This window comes from Phacochoerus africanus, chromosome 4, assembly GCF_016906955.1.
Source record: "Phacochoerus africanus isolate WHEZ1 chromosome 4, ROS_Pafr_v1, whole genome shotgun sequence".
Taxonomy (NCBI): Eukaryota; Metazoa; Chordata; class Mammalia; order Artiodactyla; family Suidae; genus Phacochoerus; species Phacochoerus africanus.
Window position 1 is genome coordinate 140,748,150 of NC_062547.1, and position 23,783 is coordinate 140,771,932.

Consider the following 23,783-nt stretch of genomic DNA (forward strand, 5'->3'; position numbering starts at 1 on the left):
AGCTGCCGCCTACACCACAGCAACACGGGATGTTAGCCGCGTCTGCAACCTACACCACAGCTCAGGGCAATGCCGGATCCTTAACCCACTGAGCAAGGCCAGGGATCGAACCCGCAACCTCATGGTTCCTAGTTGGATTTGTTAACCACTGAGCCACAACAGGAACTCCGTAGGGCAAGCTTTTTTTTAGGAAAAAAAATCTTGGCATTTAAATTGAAATCAATAAGAACGTAGTCCCTATAGGGAAAAATTAAAGGCAAAATATTTTCTCACACATTTGTTGGTGTGAGAATAAATTGTTTCAAATGGAGAAGTTGGAAGAAGGCCAGTAGATCCTGTTCTGGGGGTTTGATGTTTGACCTTGTACCTAGAGCTTCCTCGTGACCTGACCTCACTCATCAGTGGTAAAGCTGAGTTTATGTGGAGTCAGGGGAGCAAAGGGGAGACAGGAAGGATTTATTCTTTTTGGGGCAGTTATACCTTAGATAGCAGCTTTGCTGTGACAAATTGCTGTCATCTCTTACAGAATACCTGGAGGTCTTGGAGTAAAGAAGGTCGAATTTTTTGGACAGGGTAAATTTGAGACTGAAGTGTTTATAAAATTTGATGAGATGTATGAGGTGAGAAAAAAGATTGAAATGATTATAAATGCATACCTAGGAATTGCCAGGTGACATAGTAGGTTAAGGATCCAGTGTTGTCTCTGCTGGGATGCGGGTTCCATCCCTAGCCCAGGAACTTCTCTGCATGCTGTAGGTGTAGCCAAAAAAGTGCATTTCTCTCTGAAACTTTGAAGACAGAAATCAGTGTTTTGTTTTTGGGTTTTTTTTGGGTGAAACAGTTCTGTTAATGCCGTGTAGCAGTTTTATACTCTGTACATAGAAAACAGAGTGCTAACTTTTATTTTTCCTTGTAGTTCTCATTTGGTAACTTAACTTGCCAGTATTGCATAGGCTGACCTATAGGCGGATGTTCAGATGAGGTGATGGGAACCTGATTTTTATGCCAACCCATTTCTGTTTGCATGTGTGGTATCCGACCGTATTTAGGCCCTGTTCAGCTGCATAGTATTGCTTCCAGTGCCTTCTTTGGGAAGTGATCCACCACAGGCCAGTTTCTGTGGGCTGCCCCTCATCTGCTAAGAGGTGTTACTGTGTTTGAGACAGCGGAATTTTTGTGCGAAGTGTTGGTATTCCTAAGCAGCACTTGCCCCAGCTTCTTCCATATTGGAGGAAACAGAGATTACGCTAACGTTCGTTAATGCTTCCTTTGCAGAAGCAAATCATTGTGGACCCCTTGAGCTTCAGCGAGGAGCGCTTTCGGCCTTCGCTGGAGGAGCGCCTGGAAAGCATCATTAGCGGGGCTGCCCTGATGGCTGACTCGTCCTGCACACGTGACGACCGGCGTGAGAGAATTGTGGCCGAGTGTAATGCTGTCCGCCAGGCCTTGCAGGATCTGCTCTCCGAGTACATGGGCAATGTGAGTAAGAGGAGTTTTCCATAGCAGATACTGGATCCGAGGTCTTTTCCAGAGCTTTTCTTTGAAATAAGAGGACTTTCCATAATAATTGTTGGGTACGAGGTGTTTTAACTACAAATGTCAGCTGTGTTTTTAGATTTTTCAACCCTGTTGGGTGGAGTGAAGCTTTTGAAGGAATGAGATGTTGTCCCGTGGCTCAGTGGGTTAAGGATTCGACCTTGTCACTACTGTGGCTGGGGTTTGATCCCAACCTTTGCATGCTGTGGGCTTGGCCAAAATAAATAAATAAGTAAATAAAAGAAAAAAATGTCAAGAAATGGAAAAATGGCTTTCTCTGTGCCCCCTTTATCCCCAACTTTTTAGTATGAAAAATTTTAAACATATAGAAGTCTTACAAAGAGCACCCATCCACCATTTCTCCAGACTCACCAGTTAACATGTAAATACATGTGCATGTTTGTGTGTAAATATATTCATGCATATGAATATATACATATCCAAACTTTTTTTCCATGAAAAAAAAGTAAGTTGAAAATAAGTTGTAGACATTATGTTGTTTCACCTGTAAGTATTTTAACATGTGTCTACTAAGGATAGTGATCTTTAGATAAAGGATAAAATTTCATTATCACACCTAGGTGACCATCTAATTTTGGGCAAAAGGGAATGCTGAAAATATTCATCATTGAGGTTTTTTGAATGAGTCATGTAGAGTATTGTAAGAGTAGGTAATTGCCAAGTAGACAGAGCTTTATTAAGTGAACTGAGTTGTGTTTTTGCATTTTTAAGTTTGTGTTTAAAAACCTGTGCTGTGAAATTGGACATTCTTGCTACAGAAAATACTATTTTGATTTTTTCCCCCCCTCTACTGTTAATTTTTTTTTCCCTTCTCTAGCACTACTTCTTTCGTTTCAGTTTTTTAATGCTGGTATAGGGTGACTATAGCTTAGACCTTTTACCCAATATTTTACTGTAGCAAAGAAGAAGAAAACTATATAAAATCATTTTAAAGTGACGAAAAAGAGTGCTGATGAGTTCTCACTAGTACTTTTTGCCTATTTAGTAGTTTCCAGGAAAATATCTTTGATACTCATTTGTTCATTTGCCGTATATCTTGTTTGAAGGTATAATGGTGAGTCATGATAGAATTCCTAGGGTGAAGATGAATTCCGTCCTGTGTTTATCTTGTTTCTACCATATTGTGAAACTGGTGAAGCATATTGAATTTTTTAAGCCATTGCCATGTTTTGATCCTATGCTGTCTACCTCAGAAAAATGAGATTAGAGGCTTAGTTAAATCACATGGAAAAAGCAGTTGATAAGTCACAGTGAAAATGTAGGACACATTTACAAATCCACGTATAAGCCTGAAAATCAGAGAATAGAAAGAACGAATAATATGAAGCCTGGCTCATGATGGTTGGCGTCTTAAACAGGGAAACAAAGAGGCCCTAGCGTGTATGTGGATCAGTTACCTCCTGTCGTGCGCAGTGCGGCAGTGGCGTACAAACGTCCAGTGGCGTTACTTGGAAAGCCGACTTTGCAAGTGAGGAGGGGATGTGTGATAATCCCTTCTCATTGCTCCATTCTAGAGCTTCCTAACCAGTCTAAAAGATACTGCTGGGTTGGTCAGATCTCAGGCTAGTCATCCCTGGTCATGAGTCACCTCCTGGATTCTCCCCAGAAGGCCAGACAAATGATACTTGCTATTTTGCGTCACGCATGTAAGTAAAGGTGGGAAACATTTATTGCTCCTGAAGGCGGGGAGACCACACCAGCACTCTTACGAAACGTTTTATTATGTAAGTGAAAACTAGAACAGTGATTGATGTTTAGCTTAAATTTAAGGATTAAGGTGGGGGTTTCGAAAGAAATTATCTCATGATTCACAAATCCGTTTTAGAACATGATCGCTGAGCACATTCTTCCTAAATATAAAAATATTTAATTGCTTTGTATTGACACAGATGACAGTGAGCAAGGGTCCTGTCAGAAACCACCGGAGTGAGGATGAAGCCGGGGGAGGCGGTAGAACACATTGGAAGAAAGCTGAGAATGATGGCAGAGTCCGCAAGAAGCAGAATTGACTAGGGGTAGAGTTCTGCTTATAAAGCATTCAGGAACGTTTAGAACCTCCAGTGACAGAAGTTAAGTGGCAGTTTCTGACTGTCACTCAGTTCATACTGAGTGCGTGTCCTCTGCGAAGTAGATCCCTCACGAAACACGCGGCATCTGTTCCGGACTTGTACTGGCAGTGCCGTCATAGGTGCCAGCTGGGAGACCTGAGGGAATTTATGGAATTTTTTTTTCTTTTTTTTCTTTTTTTTTTTGGTCTTTGCTATTTCTTTGGGCCGCTCCCTCAGCATATGGAGGTTCCCAGGCTAGGGGTCGAATCGGAGCTGTAGCCTTGGGCCTACGCCAGAGCCACAGCAACGCGGGATCTGAGCCACGTCTGCAACCTACACCACAGCTCATGGCAACACCGGATCGTTAACCCACTGAGCAAGGGCAGGGACCGAACCCTCAACCTCATGGTTCTTAGTCGGATTCGTTAACCACTGCGCCATGACGGGAACTCTGGAATTTTTATTTTATAATCTTTGCATTGAGCTCTACCTTGATTTTCAAAAAATGATTCATTTTAAGTTTTGATTATTTCTTTTGAAAAAATATTAGATAAATAATTAATAGTATGTGGAGAATTGAGATAGTCTGGATTAATTAAAACTGGCTCAGTACATGGAACTTGGTCAACAGAGTGGTAAAGTCCAGAAAGGCTCACACTTATTTTTACTTTTTTGATTTCCTGGATTCTCTCAGTAATATAAGTTTTATAGATGCATACTTAAAAAATCTTGTCATAATCGCTTGAGTCTTCAAAGCTGCTTCTTCCTGTGTTGCCACCTGTCAGGTTACATTGGTCGTTCCTCTAAGGCAATGATTTCTTTCTTTTTTTTTTTTTATTTTAATGTTTTATTTTTTAAAGTGCACAGTTGGTGGGATAAGGCAGTGATTCTTAACTTTGGAAGCACATTAGAATCCCTGGGGAACTTTTAAAGATCCCAGTGTCTAGATTATACCCAAATTAGTCACTGGATTGAGTTTCAGGCATCAGTATTTTTGAAATTTCTCCCAAGAGTTTCCAATGTGAAGTTAAGGTGGATAAACTGCTCTGATGGTTTATTGTATTTATCTCCACTTTGTTTATTGTATTTGTATTTCTCTGTCTCCACTGCCATTGCCTCATTCCAGGTTCTCCTCACTTCCTCTATTTCCAATCCGCTCTGCCTGCTCAAGGCAATCTGAGCTCATGCCTTCAGTAGGACATTGTTCATTATGTTTTTGAAATTCCCTTCCTGTTTGTTTAAACCTGACTTGTTCTTCCTTCAAGATCTCCTCCCCGCCCCCTTTGCTGAAGGCCATTTCAAACTGCATCATTCTATTTTATGTCTTTGCTGCTTAAGTTGTTTATTTCCTTGAATTGTTGCTTAATTGTATTTCCTTTATCCATGTAATTTCTGCATCTAGGTTTAAGCCTTTGAAAGATGGAACTATTTTAAAAATGTTCTTTGAGAGTCTAGTATAATGCTAAAGAGGTCCTCAGTTAGGTTCTTGCTCAATAATCTCATGCTGGTTTGGAGAATGAGTAATTGGAACAGTTCTGGGTATTCATGGCACTAGGGATACATGAGTGAAAAGAACCCAGATCCTCGCCCTTGTCATTATAGCCTTACATTTGAGAGAGTTACCGGGGAGGAGGCCAGGGGTGGTTTCCCTCTACTTCCTGTAGCTCTTTTGGTATACAGATGACATTTTGGGGAAAAAATTAAACCAAGTACTCTAAAAGAAGCACTGAGCAAAAGTGATATCTTAGATCATAGGGTGAGAGCCAAACTCCCTTTCAAAGACTCCCAGGGCCAGGAGGGCAGCAGCATTAATGCTTGGGCTTGCAGTGTGGTTTGAAGAGTTAGAGATCATCTTAGATCTGTTGGTAACTTACTGAATGACATTGTACGAGACAATGATGTGAAAAGAAATGCACTTGACCATTACTTACTTGACATTGTGGAAGTGCTTCAGATGCCTGACGTAGAGCGTTTTTGGCTGTTCAGTGGGTCTCTGTAGGTTCACAAATGACTTCCAGGTTTCCTTGAAATAAAATGTGGTTATTACGGTTAAGTTTAATTTATTCTTGCTCTATCAGCCTAAGGTTACGTTGTCTATGAGAATTCTTGAGAAGGAAAAACAGCTTGGATGGGTGTTTGAAACTTAAAGGATTTAAAAGTGAGTGGGTTAAAATTTAAATGAAATGTAATTGAATATGAACAAAGTTATTGCCACTTTGTTTTTTAAAATTGAAAGTCATACTGTTAAACTATTAAACTATTGAACCACAGTTACCATCATCATCTAGGTATAGGTATTTCCAGTTTTTTTGTTTTTTATATGCGAGGTGTTTTTTCAAATTTTAAAATAGTTTTAACCTTCTTCGTAGTCTCTGCATAGTTAAAAATACAAAATATTCAAACTTAATAGGTAATGGATTATAACAAACTACTAGTTTAATGGATTAGCGTTTTGTTCCTTGAGTGTGTAGTTGGCTCTGAAGCCCAGTTCTGTGTTAATAATACTCCATTGCCAGTACAAACCTTTCTGCTGAAGAGCTCCGTGCTTTGCACTGCTGAATTCTGTCATTTATCCTCTTCGTTCTAAAGAGGGGTGTGCTGATCCTTGATGGGGTCCTTTCCCCCTTTGTGAGGGATGTGCTTTGAGGTTTTTTTCCCCCAGGAGTAGAATTTATTGGCACCAAGCATATTTGTCTCTATTACCACACCCATGTTCTCCTCAAAAGTCAAATGAACAAAAACTCCACCCTCCAAAAACCCTCCAAATCTGAAAACTCTTTTAACACAGTATCTGAAACCTAGAAGACCCTCAGTCTTTGAAATGAATTCTGTTAGGTCTTGACCTGAGCCGTCTTGCCTGGTAGTTCATGGTCATATGCTGACTGACTGGAATTATGATTTATAACTGGCAAGAAGAAGCATGTGCCTTGGGCTCGAGTCGCTTTAGCTCCGTGCCATCCATTGTGGTAAGCAGTGGCCAGGCGTGGCTGTTGAGTACTGAAAATGTGACCGGTCCCAATTGAGATGTGCTGCACATGGAAACTATATACCAGATTTCCAAGACTTACTATACCAAAGAAGCTATAAATATCTCAATAACAGCTCATTTATGGTGTTTTGAATATATTGGGTTAAGAAAAATCTGTTCTTTAAACTTAATTTTCACCCTTTTTTTTTTTTTTTTTTTGTCTTTCTGCCATTTCTTGGGCTGCTCCCGCAGCATATGGAAGTTCCCAGGCTAGGGGTTGAATCGGAGCTGTAGCCACCGGCCTACGCCAGAGCCACAGCAACATGGGATCCGAGCCGCATCTGCAACCTACACCACAGCTCACGGCAACGCCGGATCCTTAACCCGCTGAGCAAGGCCAAGGATTGAACCCGCAATCTTATGGTTCCTAGTCAGATTCGTTAACCACTGAGCCACGATGGGAACTCCTCACCCTTTTTTAACGTAGGGCTCCAAAAATTTTAGATTACCTATGTAGCTTTTGTTTCTTGATTATAGTATATTTCTTGTGGATAATTCTGACTCCTAGGACCCAATGAGGATGCTATTGCTTAAGGTTTTTTTTTATCTATGTCTATATATAGATATAGATACAGATATTTTTTGTTGTTTTGCCTTTTCTCGAGCTGCTCCTGCGGCATATGGAGGTTCCTAGGCTAGGGGTTGCATCAGAGTTACAGCCGCTGGCCTACACCAGAGCCACAGCAACATGGGATCCGAGCCGCGTCTGCAACCTACCCCACAGCTCACAGCAACGCCAGATCCTTAACCTTCTGAGCGAGGCCAGGGATTGAACCCGCAACCTCATGGTTCCTAGTCGGATTCGTTAACCACTGAGCCACGACGGGAACTCCTGCTTAAGGTTATATTTTATCTTTGTTCTTGCCCAGAAAGAACATCTCTTCCAGAAATGTAAGAGGCAGTGGTTGTAGAATCCTGAAAGAGTAATGCAATAAATGGATATTTTTTGTATTGGCCTGGGCCTGTATTTGAGGGGTTTGATTATGTTACTATATCAAGTATAACATTTTTGTCTGATTTGGATAATTGTTGGCCATGGACTGTATGAATAGGGTGTGCTTAGTCCTCATTCTCTGAAGGTATATTGTCATTGCAGTGAAGGGAAGCACTTAATCTAGATGCTGATCTCATCTGTTTTGCAAATGCTTTCCTGGAACCACTTTAGCATAGCCAGAGCTTCCCAGCCTTTGAAAGACTCTTCGAAGAGCTTGTTACCACATTATTTTATGGTTGCATTGTCTTGTTTTCAAAATTAGGTTAATTTTTTGATTATAAAGCCCTTTGTTCATTATATATCACCATTTTGGTATATAGCATCCAGACTTCATTATGTCTGTGTGTTTGTGCACAAATATCCGTTCTTTTCTTACTATTTCTTCTTCTTTCTTGTTTTTCTATTACACCTGCCTCATATGGAAGTTCCCTGGCCAGGGATTGAATCTGAGCTGTAGCTGCGACCTATGCCACAGCTGTGGCACCTGCAGATCTTTAACCCAGTTTGCTGGCCAGGGGATTGAACCACACTGGATCCTTAGCCTGCTGTGCCACAGTGGGAACTCCTATTTCTTCTTTTTTAACAACAAAAATAAGGCTTACCTGTACTGTTACACTGCATACCGTGTGCTAGCCATTGTGCTAAGAGGCATGTATTACTGCCTCTTTGATTCCTCTAATAACCCTTATTGAATTGTTACTTGCTCAAAAATGCATATATGTGCATCTAAGATTTGAGCTCACCTCTGACCTGAAAATCTGAGTGCTTAGTACTTTCATCATGTGTGTCTTTGTGAGTCAGCCAGTATGATTTTATGCCATCATCTTTAATAATCGTGGAGTTTATGGAATTCCCGTTGTGGTGCAGTGAAAACGAATGCGACTAGTATCCCTGAAGATGTGGGTTTGATCCCTGGCCTCCCTCAGTGGGTCAGGGATCTGGCATTGCTATGAGCTGTGGTGTAGGTCACAGACGCAGCTTGGATCCCATGTTACTGGAGCTGTGGAGTAGGCTAGCCTGGAAATGTGCATATGCTGTGGATGTGGCCCTAAAAAGCAAAAAAGAAATAATAAAATTGTGGAGGTTTTCATGGTATAGCTTTTTTTTTTTCCCCTCCTTCTTTTTTTTTAATGGTGGCACCCATGGCATTGGGAAGTTCCCAGGCCAGGGATTAACTCTAAGCTGCAGCTGTGGCAACACTGGATCCTTTAACCCACAGTGCTGGTCCAGAGATCAAACCTGTATCTCTGCAGTGACCCAAGCCACTTCAGTTAGATTCCCACTGTGTCCCGGCAAGAACTGTCATTGTATAGCATTGTTAATGAAATTTATTAATGAATTAAATACTTCACACTAAGTAAGACAGACCCAGGTCTGGAATAACTGCTTGAAGTGATCTGAACAAGAAAGCTCTTTTCGGGAGTTCCCGTTGTGGCTCAGTGGGTTACAACTCTGACTAATATCCATGAGGATGTGGGTTCGATCCCTGGCCTTACTCAGTGGGTTAAGGATCTGGCGTTGCTGTTAACTGTGGCATAGGCCGGCAGCTGTAGCTCCGGTTCGACCTTTAGCCTGGGAACTTTCATATGCCACAGGTACAGCCCTAAAAAGCAAAGAAATAAAATAAAAAAGAAAGCTGTTTTAGAGTGTCCTCCCAAGGTAGACTGGTGGGTGTTACTTGTGTCTCTGCGATGTGCAGCTGTAAGGGCTGAGTTTTGTTAGACAGTATGCTGCGATTTCCATCTTTGTGTGAGCCCTTGGATTTACTGTATTGCTAGGCCATCGTTCTGTAGCTGTGCTTGCATATGATTTTATTGATTTGTTAGTGTTAGCTTTTGTGTGAGCTGCCTGGCATATTTGGGAAAATTTAGATACAAATAGATATGGAATTGAATGCAAAATTTGAGCATGTGTAGGACTCACTCCTCTCCTATTTAATGTGGAAAGCTTATTTGTCAAAAATTGTGTGATTTTCTTATGGTGTGAGATGAAAGATTTAAGAGAACTTCCTAACTCTGAAGTTTTCTAATGTGCCGTTGCTTGGGAGCGCCTCCATGCTATGCTTGGGTTTTTCACTGTAATTTCTGGACAAAGTTCACTTAGACCTCCTTGCATTGAGATCACCCAGGTCTAAGTTTAGGGGGAAGTTTGACCAAAACCTTCGTTGGAAGGAACTGATGATGGCGGTGGTCTCACTGGTGGTACCAAGAAACCCATGTCCTACAATAAGTGTGCTTCTCGTATTTCTAGTAAGTCGACTTGGCAGAAGGTGACGTTTGTCATGTTCTGGCTTCTAAAAGATGAAATATAAATAAATTTCATAATTTATCCAAAGAAAAAGAAAAAAAATCTCACACCAGTTATATTTTATGGTGCTTTCTAAGGAGGTTTCAAGTACTTCCTATATATGCCACTCTGGCATTAAGAGTTGCAGTATTTAACAGGCAAGTTCTTAACTTATCATGTGCAGAAAGATACATGTTTATATATTAGATAAAATCACTGGCGTAATGGAGCAATAGTGGAGTGGTCTCTTGAAATCAGGACGTTAGAGCAGCTCCAGAAACCTGCCAGAGTGTCAGCCTGCAGATGCGTCAGATTTTAGTGTTCGTGAGACTTCTCTTAGACTGTCCTTGGCATTCCTTTCTGTTCTTTAGATGTCAGGCAGGCTTGAAAAGATTTTATGTCTAAAAAAAATTGAAATATATCAACATTGGTAAGACTAGGTCATGGGACGATAGGCAATATAAATTTTCTTCTGTATTTCCCTCCACATTTTGGACAGTATTTTTTATGGTCATTATGACACAAAGTTTAAAAAATAAACTTAGATCCTTAGTTTTATGTGTCTTGGATTTTTAGGTTTTGTTTATAATCAAATGTTGTGTTTATTTCCCAATAAGTACTACTATGGGAAAACTTTAAGATAAGATGATTAATCATTTTGAGGTAATGATTCATTCAGTACTAGTTTGACCGAAATCATGAGTTGTGTGTGGCGTTTTTTTGGTTGACGGTAGTATTTACTTCTAGCCAGTTTTGGTGAAAGCAGTCCATTATCTCTGTGATAGCGTTTGCATCATTCTTTTTTTGAACTGTCAGTGGTTTTTGACCCTAGAAGTAAATAGAATTACAAATTATAGAAATTGGAAGTGCCATTAGTTATTATCTAGTGTGGGGGTTGACAAATTATACTTCTCAGGTAAAGTCTTGCCTGCCATCTATTTTTTGAAATTCTATTGGAACAGAGCCATGCCTGTTGGTTTACTTAGAGTCTACAGCTGCTTTTCCGCTGCAGTGACATAGTTGAGTAGTTATATTAGAGATGGACTGGCCCCCAAAGCCTCAAATATTTGCTGTCTGGCTCTTTACAGAGGTTTGCGGATCCTTACACTAGTCCAGTTTCTCTTAATGAATATGAGACTATTTAGGCTATATATTTTGTCTTGGTTAAATTTTTAAATTTGTGGCTTTTAAGAAATTGGTCCATTTTGGAGTTCCTGTCGTGGCGCAGTGGTTAACGAATCCGACTAGGAACCATGAGGTTGCGGGTTCAGTCCCTGCCCTTGCTCAGTGGGTTAACGATCTGGCGTTGCCGTGACGTGGCTTGGATCCCATGTTGCTGTGGCTCTGGCATAGGCCGGTGGCTACAGCTCCGATTAGACCCCTAGCCTGGGAGCCTCCATATGCCACGGGAGCGGCCCAAAGAAATAGCAAAAAAAAAAAAAAAAGAAATTGGTCCATTTTATCTGTGTAGTGAAATTTTATATGCAAAGAATTGTTTGTGGGGAGTTAGTAGTCATGTTCTCTCATTCATTTCTAATGTTGAAAATTTATATCCACTCCCTGTTTTTCTTTGTCAGTCTGCCTATAGGTTTATCAGTTCTATTGATCCTTTGAAAGAACCATCTTTTTTTAAAATTTCATTGATTTTTCTTTATTATTTTCAGTTTTACCGATTTCTTTGTTGTTTCTTCTTTTTCCTTTAGGCTTATTTTGTTCTTTTTCTGGCTTCTTGAGGTGGGAAATGAGACTGTTGGTTTGGGATCTTTCCTCTTTTTAAATGAAGATTTTGGACAGATTTCCACGTAAGCCCTGCTTTGTCTGGATCCCATACATTTCAGTATTTTGTATTTTCATTGTTTGTTTAATTCAAAATATTTAAAAACTTTCCCTGAGTCTTCCTCTTTGACCAATGGATTATTTGGAAGTGTAGTATGTTGTTTAATTTTCAACTGTTAGAGATTTTCTTTTTAAATTTCTCTACTTCAAGTTTAATTCAAGTTCAATATGGGTAGAACATACTTTGCATGACTTCAATTCTTTACATTGTTTGTTGAGGTTTATTTTTATGACCCAGGGGTGCTACCTTTGTGAATGTTCTGCTTGCATGTGAATGTGTATTTTGCTGTTGTTGGATGGAGTGTTCTGTAAATGTCAGTCAGATCCACTTGGTTGATGGCATTGTTTAATTCAGCTGGTTCAGTTCTTCTGTATCTCTATCGCTTATTTATACCTTTATTTAGGGTCTGTTTATTCTAACATTTACGGAGACAGGTATAGACCTGTCTCCGCTATAATTGTGGATTTGGCCCTTTCTCATTTCACTTCTCAGTGATTGTTGCTCTGTGCCTTCTGTCCAGGGATTTTAGTTGCATTTAGTGGGATGGACAGGGTAGAATATATTTATCGAATTTTAACCAGGACTAAAACCAACCACCTATTTGCAAAACAGCCTGAAACTAGAGATAACTTGGCCATGATTGTACCCAGGTAAGAACAATTAAGACTAGAATTGAGGCTTCTGATTTTTAGTCCAGAGCTACTTCTTGTGGTCCTCTTCACATATGATGCCATGGACGGCAGACAGTGATGCTTTCATCCAAAGGGCATCATTAAAGCCTCATCAAGTAGCCTCCCCCAGAGCTGCTTTCTCAGCTGTGAAACAGGGGCGCTAATAGCTGCCCTTCTACGTGATTTTGTTGAATGACTCAGAGAGCGACTCAAGACCAAATAAAATGATGACAATGGGATAATGAGTGGTGGTAATGCAAAGACATCAGAATGTCCTGAGACAAAAGAGCATTGAATGAAATGTAGCCGAGAGCAAGGTGAAGAGAGGGATCTAGCTCTAGGCAGTTACTGAGGCTGCTTTCCTGTCTCTTGTAGCAGATCCTTCTCTGCTCTGTGTGAGCGCCCTGTTGCTTCCACACTCTGTGGCAGAACCAGAGCCACAGTCTCCACCCCGAGTCTGCATGATCTGGTAGTTCCAGCATCTAATCACAGCTGATCATTCCCACCTCATCTGAGTGGGGACCCGGAAGGGAGTGCCATATTTGATGTGAACATAAAATGTGAAAGTGCCATATTCACATGCAAATTGATGTTGTTTTAGGAAATGATAATGCACATCCTAAGTCCTCATTTATTCTTTTTACTTTGGGCAAAGTTGTTAAATGTTGATAATAAGAAATTGGTACATGTAAAATATTGTCATGGTTTAAGTGTAGCAAATTAATAAGCATTTTATTTTATTTATTTGTATTTTTTGTCTTTTTAGAGCCCCACTGGCGACATACGGAGGTTCCCAGCTAGGGATCAAATCGGAGCTGTAGCTGCCGGTCTACACCACAACCGCAGCAACGCCAGATCTGAGCCCTGTCTGCGACCTACACCACTGCTCAGGTCACTGCCGGATCCTTAACCCACTGAGTGAGGTCAGGGATCAAACCCATGTCCTCATGGATGCTAGTCGAGTTCATTAACCTCTGAGCCACGATGGGAACTCCATAAGCATTTTATTGTTTATAAAATAAAACCTTTTTTTTGGGGGGTCGTCTTTTTAGGGCTGTACCACAGCCGCAGCCATGCCAGATCCAAGCCACATCTGGGACCTACACCACAGCTTGAGGTAGTGCCAGATCCTTAACCCACTGAGCGAGGCCAGGGATTAAACCCTCATCCTCAGGGATACTAGTTGGGTTTGTAACCTGCTGAGCCACAACAGGAGCTCCAGTAAACCTGTTTATCTTATGTGGAATGCTCATGTGTGACAAACATGTAAAACTAAAAGCTTATCAGTTAAAACGTTCTATCCTAATAGTTTCTGTCCATTGATAATAATTTTTTCTAATTAGATATTATAGAGGATTGCAGGTACTAAATAGAAACTCATTGAGTTTCCTATCTTTGCCAGAGCCAGGTATAAATCTGGCTGCCAGAAATTTTCTTTCCTCTGATTTAAGGCCTGCTTTTGTGGGAGTTACTTTGGTTTTCATATTTTCTTAGTTCTGAAATTAGAAGGGTGAAAGTCTGTAGAATGTGATGTTTTTCTTCTCTGAGTGAATGTCCTTATTTTTTCTGTTTATTTTGGGTTGAATCTGTATTCACATCTGATGACTGCTAAGTAAATACGTTGACAGTCACTAAATAGCTTATTTATTTTGAAGTGGAATATTGGATATTTAGAACTAAAGACTGCTGAGAGCTGATTTTGTTTGGTCATTCTCTGAAAATGGCATAGGACCTTTACATAATGGTATGATTTGTAGTCATAGTATAAGGAGGATATTTTATTTTAGTTGCTTTATTCTAAAATAATATCTGGGCAGTAAATTGTCTTACACGTATTATCTGCAGAGGTGTTGAAATGACTGGCCACCTGGTTTTAGTCCAGTTGCAGATATTCCAACTTTCGGTTTTGTAATTTGCAGTTTGTAATACCAGATAGAATGCAGTGTGGCATCTTATTTCAAGGTTTCCTTGCTAATTGTCCTTTAAATTTAACTCAGCACAAATTTGTCCTGAATCACTTCTCCCTGCTTTAAGGGAGAATTATTGCTTTTGTAGATTCAAATAAGAAACTCATTTTCTAGGAATGAAAAGATTTATGTTTGACTTACCCTTGTTCTTGTGTGTCTATATGAACATTGCTTATTATTCCCCGGTGTAAAATAACCTGAAATATTTTATAAGAAAAATCATAGGGAGTGCCCATTGTGGCTCAGCAGTAACAAACCCAACTAATATACATGAGGACATGGGTTTGATCCCTGGCCTCGCTCCATGGGTTAAGGATCCGGCGTTGCCTTGTGCTGTGGTATGGGTCACGGATGCAGCTCGGACCCCATGTTGCTATGACTGTGGCATAGACAGGCAGCTGCAGCTTCCATTCAAACTTCCACATGCCTCATGCGTGGCCCTCCAAAAAGACACACATACCAAAAAAAAAACCCACAAAAAAACCAAAAAGAAAAATCATAAATATTTGCATTGATACCCACCTATAATCTTTAAAGCTCATGACAATAAATGCACTTGTTGCTGGGAAGCTGAATGTATTGTTTATGTTGCTTTTAAGATTCTATATTGGTGAAAAATAGATAAAGCCTTTATATACTGGAAAATTGTTTGGATTTTAAAAGCCGATTGTTTGCAGATACCCTTTCTTAGTGGTTTCTGTTGTGATGAAGGATCTCCTTGTCTGCTTTACCTTTTCTTTCTTCTTCTTCTTTTTTTTCTTTTTGTCTTTTAAGGACCACAGGTGCAGCATTTGGAAGTTCCCAGTCTAGGGGTTGCATCGGAGCTGTGGCTGCTGGCCTACACCACAGCCTCAGCAACTCGGGATAATGAAAAGTTAAAAAAAATACAGCATAATAAAAAGTTGAAAAAAGACATGTTGTTTGAGTGGATGTCAGCATATTAGGCATAGTCTTTGTCATGCTTACAGCCTCTCTGAGGGCATTTATTTGTCTCATGACCTCTAAAATGGCTTGTTCTAGCTTCCTTCCCAATCCCTAGTTCATAGGCTGGCCAGTAATACCTCTTAGGCTGGAGTTCCCACTGTGGCTCAGCAGAAACGAATCTGACTAGCATCCATGAGGACACAGGTTCGATCCCGGGCCTCTCAGCGGGTTAAGGATCTGGCATTGCCATGAGCTGTGGTGTGTGCTGCAGACACAGCTGGGATCTGGCGTTGCTGTGGCTGTAGTGTAGGCCAGCAGCTGCAGCTTCGATTCAACCCCTAGCCCGGGAGCCTCCGTAGGCCAATTAGATGCTCTTGGGAGTTTGTATGGGAAAATAGTGGGAAAACAATGATGTTAGTAAACGGGAACTGAAGGAGGAAACTATGCCATTAAGTAGAGTCAGGTGAACCTGTGGGTGGGCGACAGCTTTGAGTTAGGCAGTGCAGGTAACACTGGGTCAGGTATTTGAGATTGGAGAAGGGTACAGCCAGCCAAGGGCAGGACCCTAGGCTTCCTGTGTGGCCTTCTTAAGGCCAGTTGCCCAGCTATGCACGTGTCCCTTGAAGTAAAGCCCATGTCACTCTCTTTGGTTTGAGTTCTTAGATTCTCCAGAAAGGAGTATAACTGGTGTAGGCATGGGGTGATGTAGTTTTCTTGGCTAAATTGTTAGTAAGCACTTTTTAAGAAGGTCAGAAATGATGATTGCTTCATCATCTGGGCATTCCATAGTCTACTGCCTCAGGTATTACCAGAGCCATAGCCCTCCCCTGAATCACATATTTAAAGCTTTGTCGTGTATCGTAAGAAGTTTTTTCTTTTTTATCTACTTGACCTTTATATAATTTAGTAGTCATGCTTACATTGTTGTTCACTAGACCTTGAATGGAATTTTGTAAATGAAGTAATCGGCACATTCTTTTTTGTGGGGGACTGGGTATGACTTGTCTTCTGCAGATTTCCTATTAATTGAGTGGTTGCCTCAGCACAATTTAGGTCGCTTAAACATTATTTTCTTGGCCACGATGGTTTCAGTTTTGCCTCTCAATTATGAAAATACATGGCCACTAGCTAGAGAAAACCTTGTTTGAGGACCTGTTGTATAGCACAGGGAAATCTATTCCAGAGTCTGTAATAACCTATGTGGGAAAAAAGAACCTGCTTCACTTTGCTGTACAACTGAAACTAATACAACATTGTAAGCCAGCTATATTCCATTAAAATTAAAAGAAGAGAAAAGAAAACCTTGTTTGAATATAAACATCTATGTACTATTGTCTTTCTCTTGTTTTCCTTTTTGTGCTTTTTGTGGCAAAAATCAGAATGAGGAGAGCAGGCTTAGAAAAGAATGCTGGTGCATGGAGTTTTTAAAAAAGCACAAATGAAATTATTTCATTACAAAACACTGGTACAAGTATAAAACTATATTAAATAGGATATACAAAGACAAAAAGACGTGGTTGGCGTAGATTGGCCTTGAAGAGTGGGCGAAGGGAGAAACAATAATAGAGGGAAGCTCAGGGATGACCTAGTGTGCGGGGACGGCCCGCCTCTCGGCTTAGTGGGCACGAAGAACCGTGAAGGAACCATTTTAACGCCAGCCCGACTAGAGGCAGCCTTCTTCTCCACTCTTAGTGGATGGCCCACTGACAGTCCGAGGTCTTGGGAAACATCGGCTTTTCCCCCTTTAATTTGCTCCTATGTAGAAAGTTACTGTGCAGATTCGAGTGGTAAGGAGTTTGTGGAGAGAGGAGTTTTAATCATACTATCATTTTTATATTGTAACATCCTCAGTTGACAGCTTTCTTGTAGGGTGGTTTTAGCCTTTGATATATTTCCTCTGGCCCACGAAAATGATAAGCTAAAGCAGAAACGAACGAAACTATTTCATTCAGCCTCTAGACGGTGACACATTAAGGACTAATGACTGCCAAAAGGAAATGTCAGACACCGAGCTAGTCTGCTTTCTCTGGCAGCCGAGAATCCGGTGAATCAACAGTTTTCGGGGGTGTGTATTTAATGTGGGTGGAGGAAAAGAGTGTCTAACATTCTTTAAGTCCCTGTTAAGTTTGGCACAGTTGGTCTTGGAGCCCGTTTCTACTTTTCTAAACCCAAGAAAGGCACAAGCCACAGAGTAAGGGTAATTACTTATTACGTAGGTAGTATTGGATAGACACATTTGAAAGTATGCTTGAGGGCTTTATTTTTATGTGTTTTTGTTTTTACAGGTGCTAAAAGTGGTCCATTCATATGTGTGAAGGGATGTACTTATGAGTTGAGTGATCGTCTTGGTACCCTTTTGCACAAGTAGGAATTATCCGAAGGGTCTTTTGGAAAATAATGGATATAAATTTGTGATTCTGGAGGTTTGAGAAGCAAATTTAGACTGAATACTAAAAATTAAGGAACGGACAGCAAATTTAGAGCTTTAAAACTTAAAACCTAGTATGTACAATGTGCTGGATATTTAAAACGTAGCACTTTGGGGGAGTGATCAGATTAACAGGGCATAAGGGTATATAGAGCTTCTTTTTGAGGTGACAGAAGTGTTCTAATAGTACAATTTGCACATATCTGTGCATATACTTAAAAAACATTAAATTGTATACTTCACCTAGATGAATTGTATATGAATTATGTCTTAATATACATCTTAATAAATATACGTATCTTAATAAAGCTGTTTAGAAATATTCACAGGCCTTTCACATGTATGTATCCTAATGATGTAGTAAGTATTTCATTGTATTTTCTATAAATTCATGCAATTGGTTTATCCCATATGAAGTAATGAATATTTTCCCCATTTTCAGATGGGGCCTGTGTCTGTTCTGCCATCAGAATGACACTGAACACGTTAAACGCCTACATTGTCCGTAACAGTTGGCCTCCGTAATCTTCTGGCTTTGTATGTAACAGACTAATGGCCTGCAATTTTCTGTAGCTATTTCATTTACATTATGAGTATGCTGAGTTAAGGGTTGTTGAATCAGAAACAGTTCAAAACCCCAAAAATCAGATTCAACATGTATCGTTTCCTACTGACTCTTTTTCACTTTTATTTTGTCTCTGAAAAAGTGCTGACTCTGTATAATATGCATATTGTTGGCCCTTAAATTATGACATTTAAAATACTTTGGAGTTTTTGTTTGAAGATTATGCACATAATCACTAGATTTTGATTATCTTAGAATTCTAAGAATTGTGAAGAGGAATCAGCTTTTTATGTTAATTACTGTCTTTTAGGTGAAAACCTTTTTTTGGTCAGAGGAATATAACGGATTTGAAGGAGAGACTTTGAATATACATGTAAATGTATATTCATATGTCAGCTCTATTCTAGGCCCACTTGAACTTGAAGAAATTGCAAAGAAAGATGTAGCAGAGGTTGTAAGTGAAGTGGCTTTTTTCAAAATTGACATTATTTACTTTTTGTTTTTTTGTTGGTGGGTGTTTTTGTTTTTGTTTTTTGCCTCTATGGGTTCGTATTTGTAGCTCAACAGCATGGCTTTTCAGTTTGTGTCATGCTGGCCTTTTCTGGTCTTTGTGGTGCACATGCCAGAAGTGCATGGCTGATCCTACAGCGTTTGCTGCTGCCCTGTGGAGCTACACTCCAGATCTGTCAGTGTTGGTGAACCCAAGGGGCTGGCCTTTTCTTGGGTGAAGTGTAAGCCAAAGTCAGCAGTCTCCTTCCAGCTTTCAGCGATCCTGAGGCTTTATCACAAAAGCGTGTTCAGTTCCATCACAGAAACCAGCAACAACTTTACAAGCAGGAAATAAGTCTTACTCCGCTCTATGTATATAATATAAAATAGTAACACGAGTTCAGATTATCTGTCCGTAATGACTTCTTTTCAGGGTTTTCCCATTAATGTTGACCTGCCAGGTTGTTAGTGGCTTTTATCTACTGATGCTTGCTACCAGACCAAGTTGTAACAGGCTCCAAAAGCTTTCACATGAGAAGGAATTTTCAAAAATTCTTACACTTTTCTGCAACTAGGAGGAAAACTAAACATTCATTCAGCTTTCATAATTTCTTAGTCAAAATGTCAGCAGAAATAGTCAAATATAAATATGCTCCCTTTCCCCCACTTTTTAGTGTAACTTTGGGTATACATTTGAATCACCATCACCACCACTACCCGCTCCTACCCACTCTTAAAGAGAAGCCTGATGGTGGAATTTCAGGCACAATGGCAGGAAGTAAGAAAGCTGTGTTTTGGTAGAGACAGTCACCCTCAGATCAGTGTGGGCAGATGCTTGTGAATCCTCTTTTGGCGTAGGGAATCTCTTTCTAAATTGACATCCTTAGACATGGAACTTATTTTTGCTGCCCCAAGTAAATTTTCAGCGAATTACAGAAAGGAAATGTTTGAGGAGTTGTGGTGTTGCTGCTTGGAGCTTGGCGCTGATGACATTGCTATTTCTTTATCTGAGACTGAGGAGTTGAAGGAAAAAGCCAAAAATGACAACAGTGGTGTATATCTCATTAGTTGTGAAGATACCCAGGGTGCTTATGGGAAATCAAATGACTCCTCTGAATCTTTAAATTTCTCTTTGCTTAGTTGGGCAAGCAACTAGCATAGTGAAATCTAGTTTTCCTTCCAGAGATTTTTTTTTTTAATTTTATTTTATTATATTTTTGGGGGTTGTTTTTGTTTTTGTTTTTGTTTTCCTCTTTAGGGCTCCATGTGTGGCACATGGAAGTTTGCAGGCTTGGGACTGAATCAGAGCTGCAGCTGCTGGCCTACACCAAAGCCACCAATGCAGGATTCGAATTGAGTCTGCGACCTATACCACAGTTCATGGCAACGTCAGATCCTTAAACCAGGGATGAAATCCGCATCCTCATGGGTACTAGTCATGTTCATTACTGCTGAACCACAATGAAAACTCCTCTATTTATAGTTCTATAACCATCATCACAATCTAATTTTAGAATATTTCCTTCCCAGCCCATAATCCATTACCCTCCCAACCTATCTCCTTTGGTAATCATAAGTTTTTCCAAGACTGTGAGTCCGTGTCTGTTTTGCAAATAAGTTCATTTTGCCCTTTTAAAGATTTTATTTTTTTTGTTATTTTTAGGGCTATACCTGCAGCACATGGAAGTTCACAGGCTAGGGATTGAATCAGAACTGTAGCTGCCAGCCTATACCACAGCCAGAGCAATGTGGAGTCTTAGTCCCATCTGCCACCTACACTGCAGCTCATGGCAACACTGGATTCTTAACCCACTGAGTGAGGCCAAGTATCGAACCTGTGTCCTCATGGATACTAGTTGGGTTTGTTACCACTGAGCCACGAAGGAACTCCATTGTATCCTTTTTTAGTTTCCACATACAAGTGACAGTGTGTGATATTTTTGTCTCACTGTCTAACTTCACTTAGCATGATAATTTCTAGGTCCATCCATGTTGCTGTAGATAGCATTATTTCATTCCTTTTTATGGCTGAGTAATATTGCATTGTATATATGTACCACATCTTTATCCACTCTTCTATAGATGGACATTTGGGTTGATTCCATTGTTGGCTATTATATATAGTGCTGCATTGAACACTGGGGTATGTGTGTCTTTTCGAGTCATGGTTTCTTCGGATACATGCTCAGGAGTGGGATTGCTGGATTACATGGTGATTCTATGGTGATTTAGTTTTTTGAGACATCTCCATATTGTTTCCCATAATGGTTTCACCAGTTTACATTCCTGCCAACAGTGTAAGGGGATTCCTTTTTCTCTACACCCTCTCCTGCATTTATTGTTTGTGGACTTTTTGATGATGGCCATTCTGGTTGATATAAGATGGTACCTCATAGTAGTTTTGATTTCATTTCTCTAATAATGAGTGATGTTGAACATCTTCTTGTGTGTTTTTGGCCATCTGTTTGTCTTCTGCCCATTTTTTGATGGCGTTGTTTGTTTTTTTGATATTGAGCTGCTGGAGGTGGCTTTTTGTTTTTGATTTTTTTTGTCCTTTTATCCATGTTCTTGTGGATACTAGTCAGGTTTGTAACTGCTGAGCCACAAGGGCAACTGCAGGAGGTATTTATATATTTGGGAGATTAATTCCTTGGTGGTCCCTTCAATTTGCATGTAATTTCTCTCTTTGTGTGGATTGTCTTTTCGTTTTATGTTTTCCATTGCTGTGCAAAAACTTTTTAAGTATAATTAGGTCCCATTTATTTATTTTTGTTTTTATTGTCATTACTCTAGGAGGTGAATGTGAGAAGTTATTGCTTCATTTTATGTCACGGAGTGTTTGGCCTATGTTTTCCTCTGAGATTTTTATAGTATCCGGTCTTATATTTAGGACTTTAATCCATTTCATTTTGTTTATGGTGTTAGAGTGTTCTAATTTCATTCTTTTACTCGTAGCTGTCCTGTTTTTCCAGTACTACTTATTGAAGTGACTGTCTTTTCTCCATTGTATATTCTTGCCTCCTTTGCCATAGGTTGGTTGACCGTAGGTGCTTGGGTTTAATTATGGGCTTTCTATCCTGTTCCACTGAACTATATTTCTGTCTTTAGGCCAGTACCATTACAGTTTTGATGACTGTAGCCTTGTAGTGTAGTCTGAAGTCAGGGAGCCTGATTCCTCCCACTCCATTTTTCTCTCTCAGAATTGCTTTGGCTATTCTGAGTCTTTTGTGTTTCCTAACAAACTTTAAAATATTTCATTCTAGTTTGGTGAAAAATGTAGTTGGTAATTTGATAGGGATTACATTGCATTTGTAGATTGCCTTGGGTAGTGCAGTCATTTTGACAATATTGATTCTTTCAATCCAAGACCATGTTATGTCATTCCATCTGTTTGTGTCATCTTTGATTTCTTTCATCAGCTTCTTAAAAGTTTTTAGACTCCAGATCTTTTGTCTCTTTAGGTAGGTTTACTCCTAGCTATTTTATTTAATTTTTGGTGCTATGGTAAGTGGGATTATTTCCCTGATTTCTCTTTTCGACCTTTCATTGTTAGTATATTAATATTGTATACTGCAACTTTACCAAATTTACTGATGAGGTCTAACAGTTTTCTGGTAGCATCTTTAGGATTTTTCTAGATACAGAATGTCATCTGCAAACACTGACAGTTTTATTTCTTTCCAACTTGGATTCCTTTTATTTCTTTTTCTTCTGATTGCTGCAGCTAGGACTTCCAAAACTATGTCGAATAGTAGTGGCGAGAGTGGACATCCTTGTCTGTCTTGTTCCTGAATTTAGTGGGAATTCTTTCAGCATTTCACCATTGAGAATGATATTAGTTGTGGGTTTGTCTTATATGGCCTTTATTATGTTGAGGTAGGTTCCCTCAGTATGCCCACTTTCTGGAGGGTTTTTTTAATCAGAAATGGGTGTTAGGTTTTGTCAAGGGCTTTTTCTGCATCTATTGAGAGGGTCATATGGTTTTATTCTTCAATTTGTTAATGTGGTATATCACAGTGGTTGATCTGCAGATATTGAAAAATCCTTGTATCCCTGGGATAAATCCCACTTGTATGATCCTTTTAATGTATTGTTGGATTTGGTTTGCTAGTATTTTGTTGAGGAATATTCCATCTATGTCCATCAGTGATATTGTCCTTTATTTAATTTTGGGTTTTTTGTGGTACCTTTGTCTCGTTTTGGTATCGTGTGATGGTGGCCTCATAAAATGAGTTTGGGAGTGTTCCTTCCTCTGTAACTTTTTGGAATAGTTTCAGAAGGATAGGTGTTAACTCTTCTCTAAATGTTTGATAGAATTCGCCTGTGAAGCCATCTGGTCCTGGACTGATATTTGTTGGAAGTTTTTTAACCACAATTTCAATTTCAGTACTTGCGATTGGTCCACTCATCTTTTCTATTTCATCTTGGTTTAGTCTTGGAAAATTGTACTTTTCTAAGAATTTGTCTGTTTCTACTAGGTTGTCCATTTTATTGGCATGTAGTTGCTTGTGGTAGTCTCTTATGATCCTTGGTATTGCTGTGATGTCTATTGTAACTTCTCTTTTTTCATTTCTAATTTTATTGATTTGAGTCCTCTTTTTTCTTGATGAGTCTGGCTAAGGGTTTATCATTTTTGTTGATTTTTTTCAAAAAAAACCCAGCTTTTAGTTTCTCTGATCTTTTCTATGGTTTTCTTTGTTTCTACTTCATTTATTTATGCTCTGATCTTGAGTTTTTCCTTGTTTCTTTAGGTAGGCTTGTGCTGCCATAAACTTCCCTCTTAGAACTGCTTTTGCTGCATCTCATAGGTTTTGGAGTGTTGTGTCTTTGTTGTCATTTGCCTCTAGGTATTTTCTAACTTCCTCTTTGACTTATTCAGTAATCTGTTGGGTTTTGTTTTGTTTCGTTTTTTTTTTTTTTTGATCTGTTGGTTTTTGAGTAGTGTGTTGTTTAGTCTCCATGTGTTTGTGTTTTTTTGCAGTTTTTGTT

At 39.6% G+C, this 23,783-nt stretch overlaps 1 protein-coding gene across 1 annotated transcript in view; it reads left to right on the forward strand.

The window, feature by feature from the left end:
• Window positions 1-23,783, forward strand: part of CTNNA1 (catenin alpha 1) — a 187,816-nt gene that overhangs the window by 72,301 nt on the left and 91,732 nt on the right. Inside the window, exon 7 of the mRNA XM_047778741.1 lies at window positions 1,276-1,479. Coding sequence (XP_047634697.1) covers window positions 1,276-1,479 — 204 coding nt within the window. The remainder of the gene's footprint in view (window positions 1-1,275; window positions 1,480-23,783) is intronic.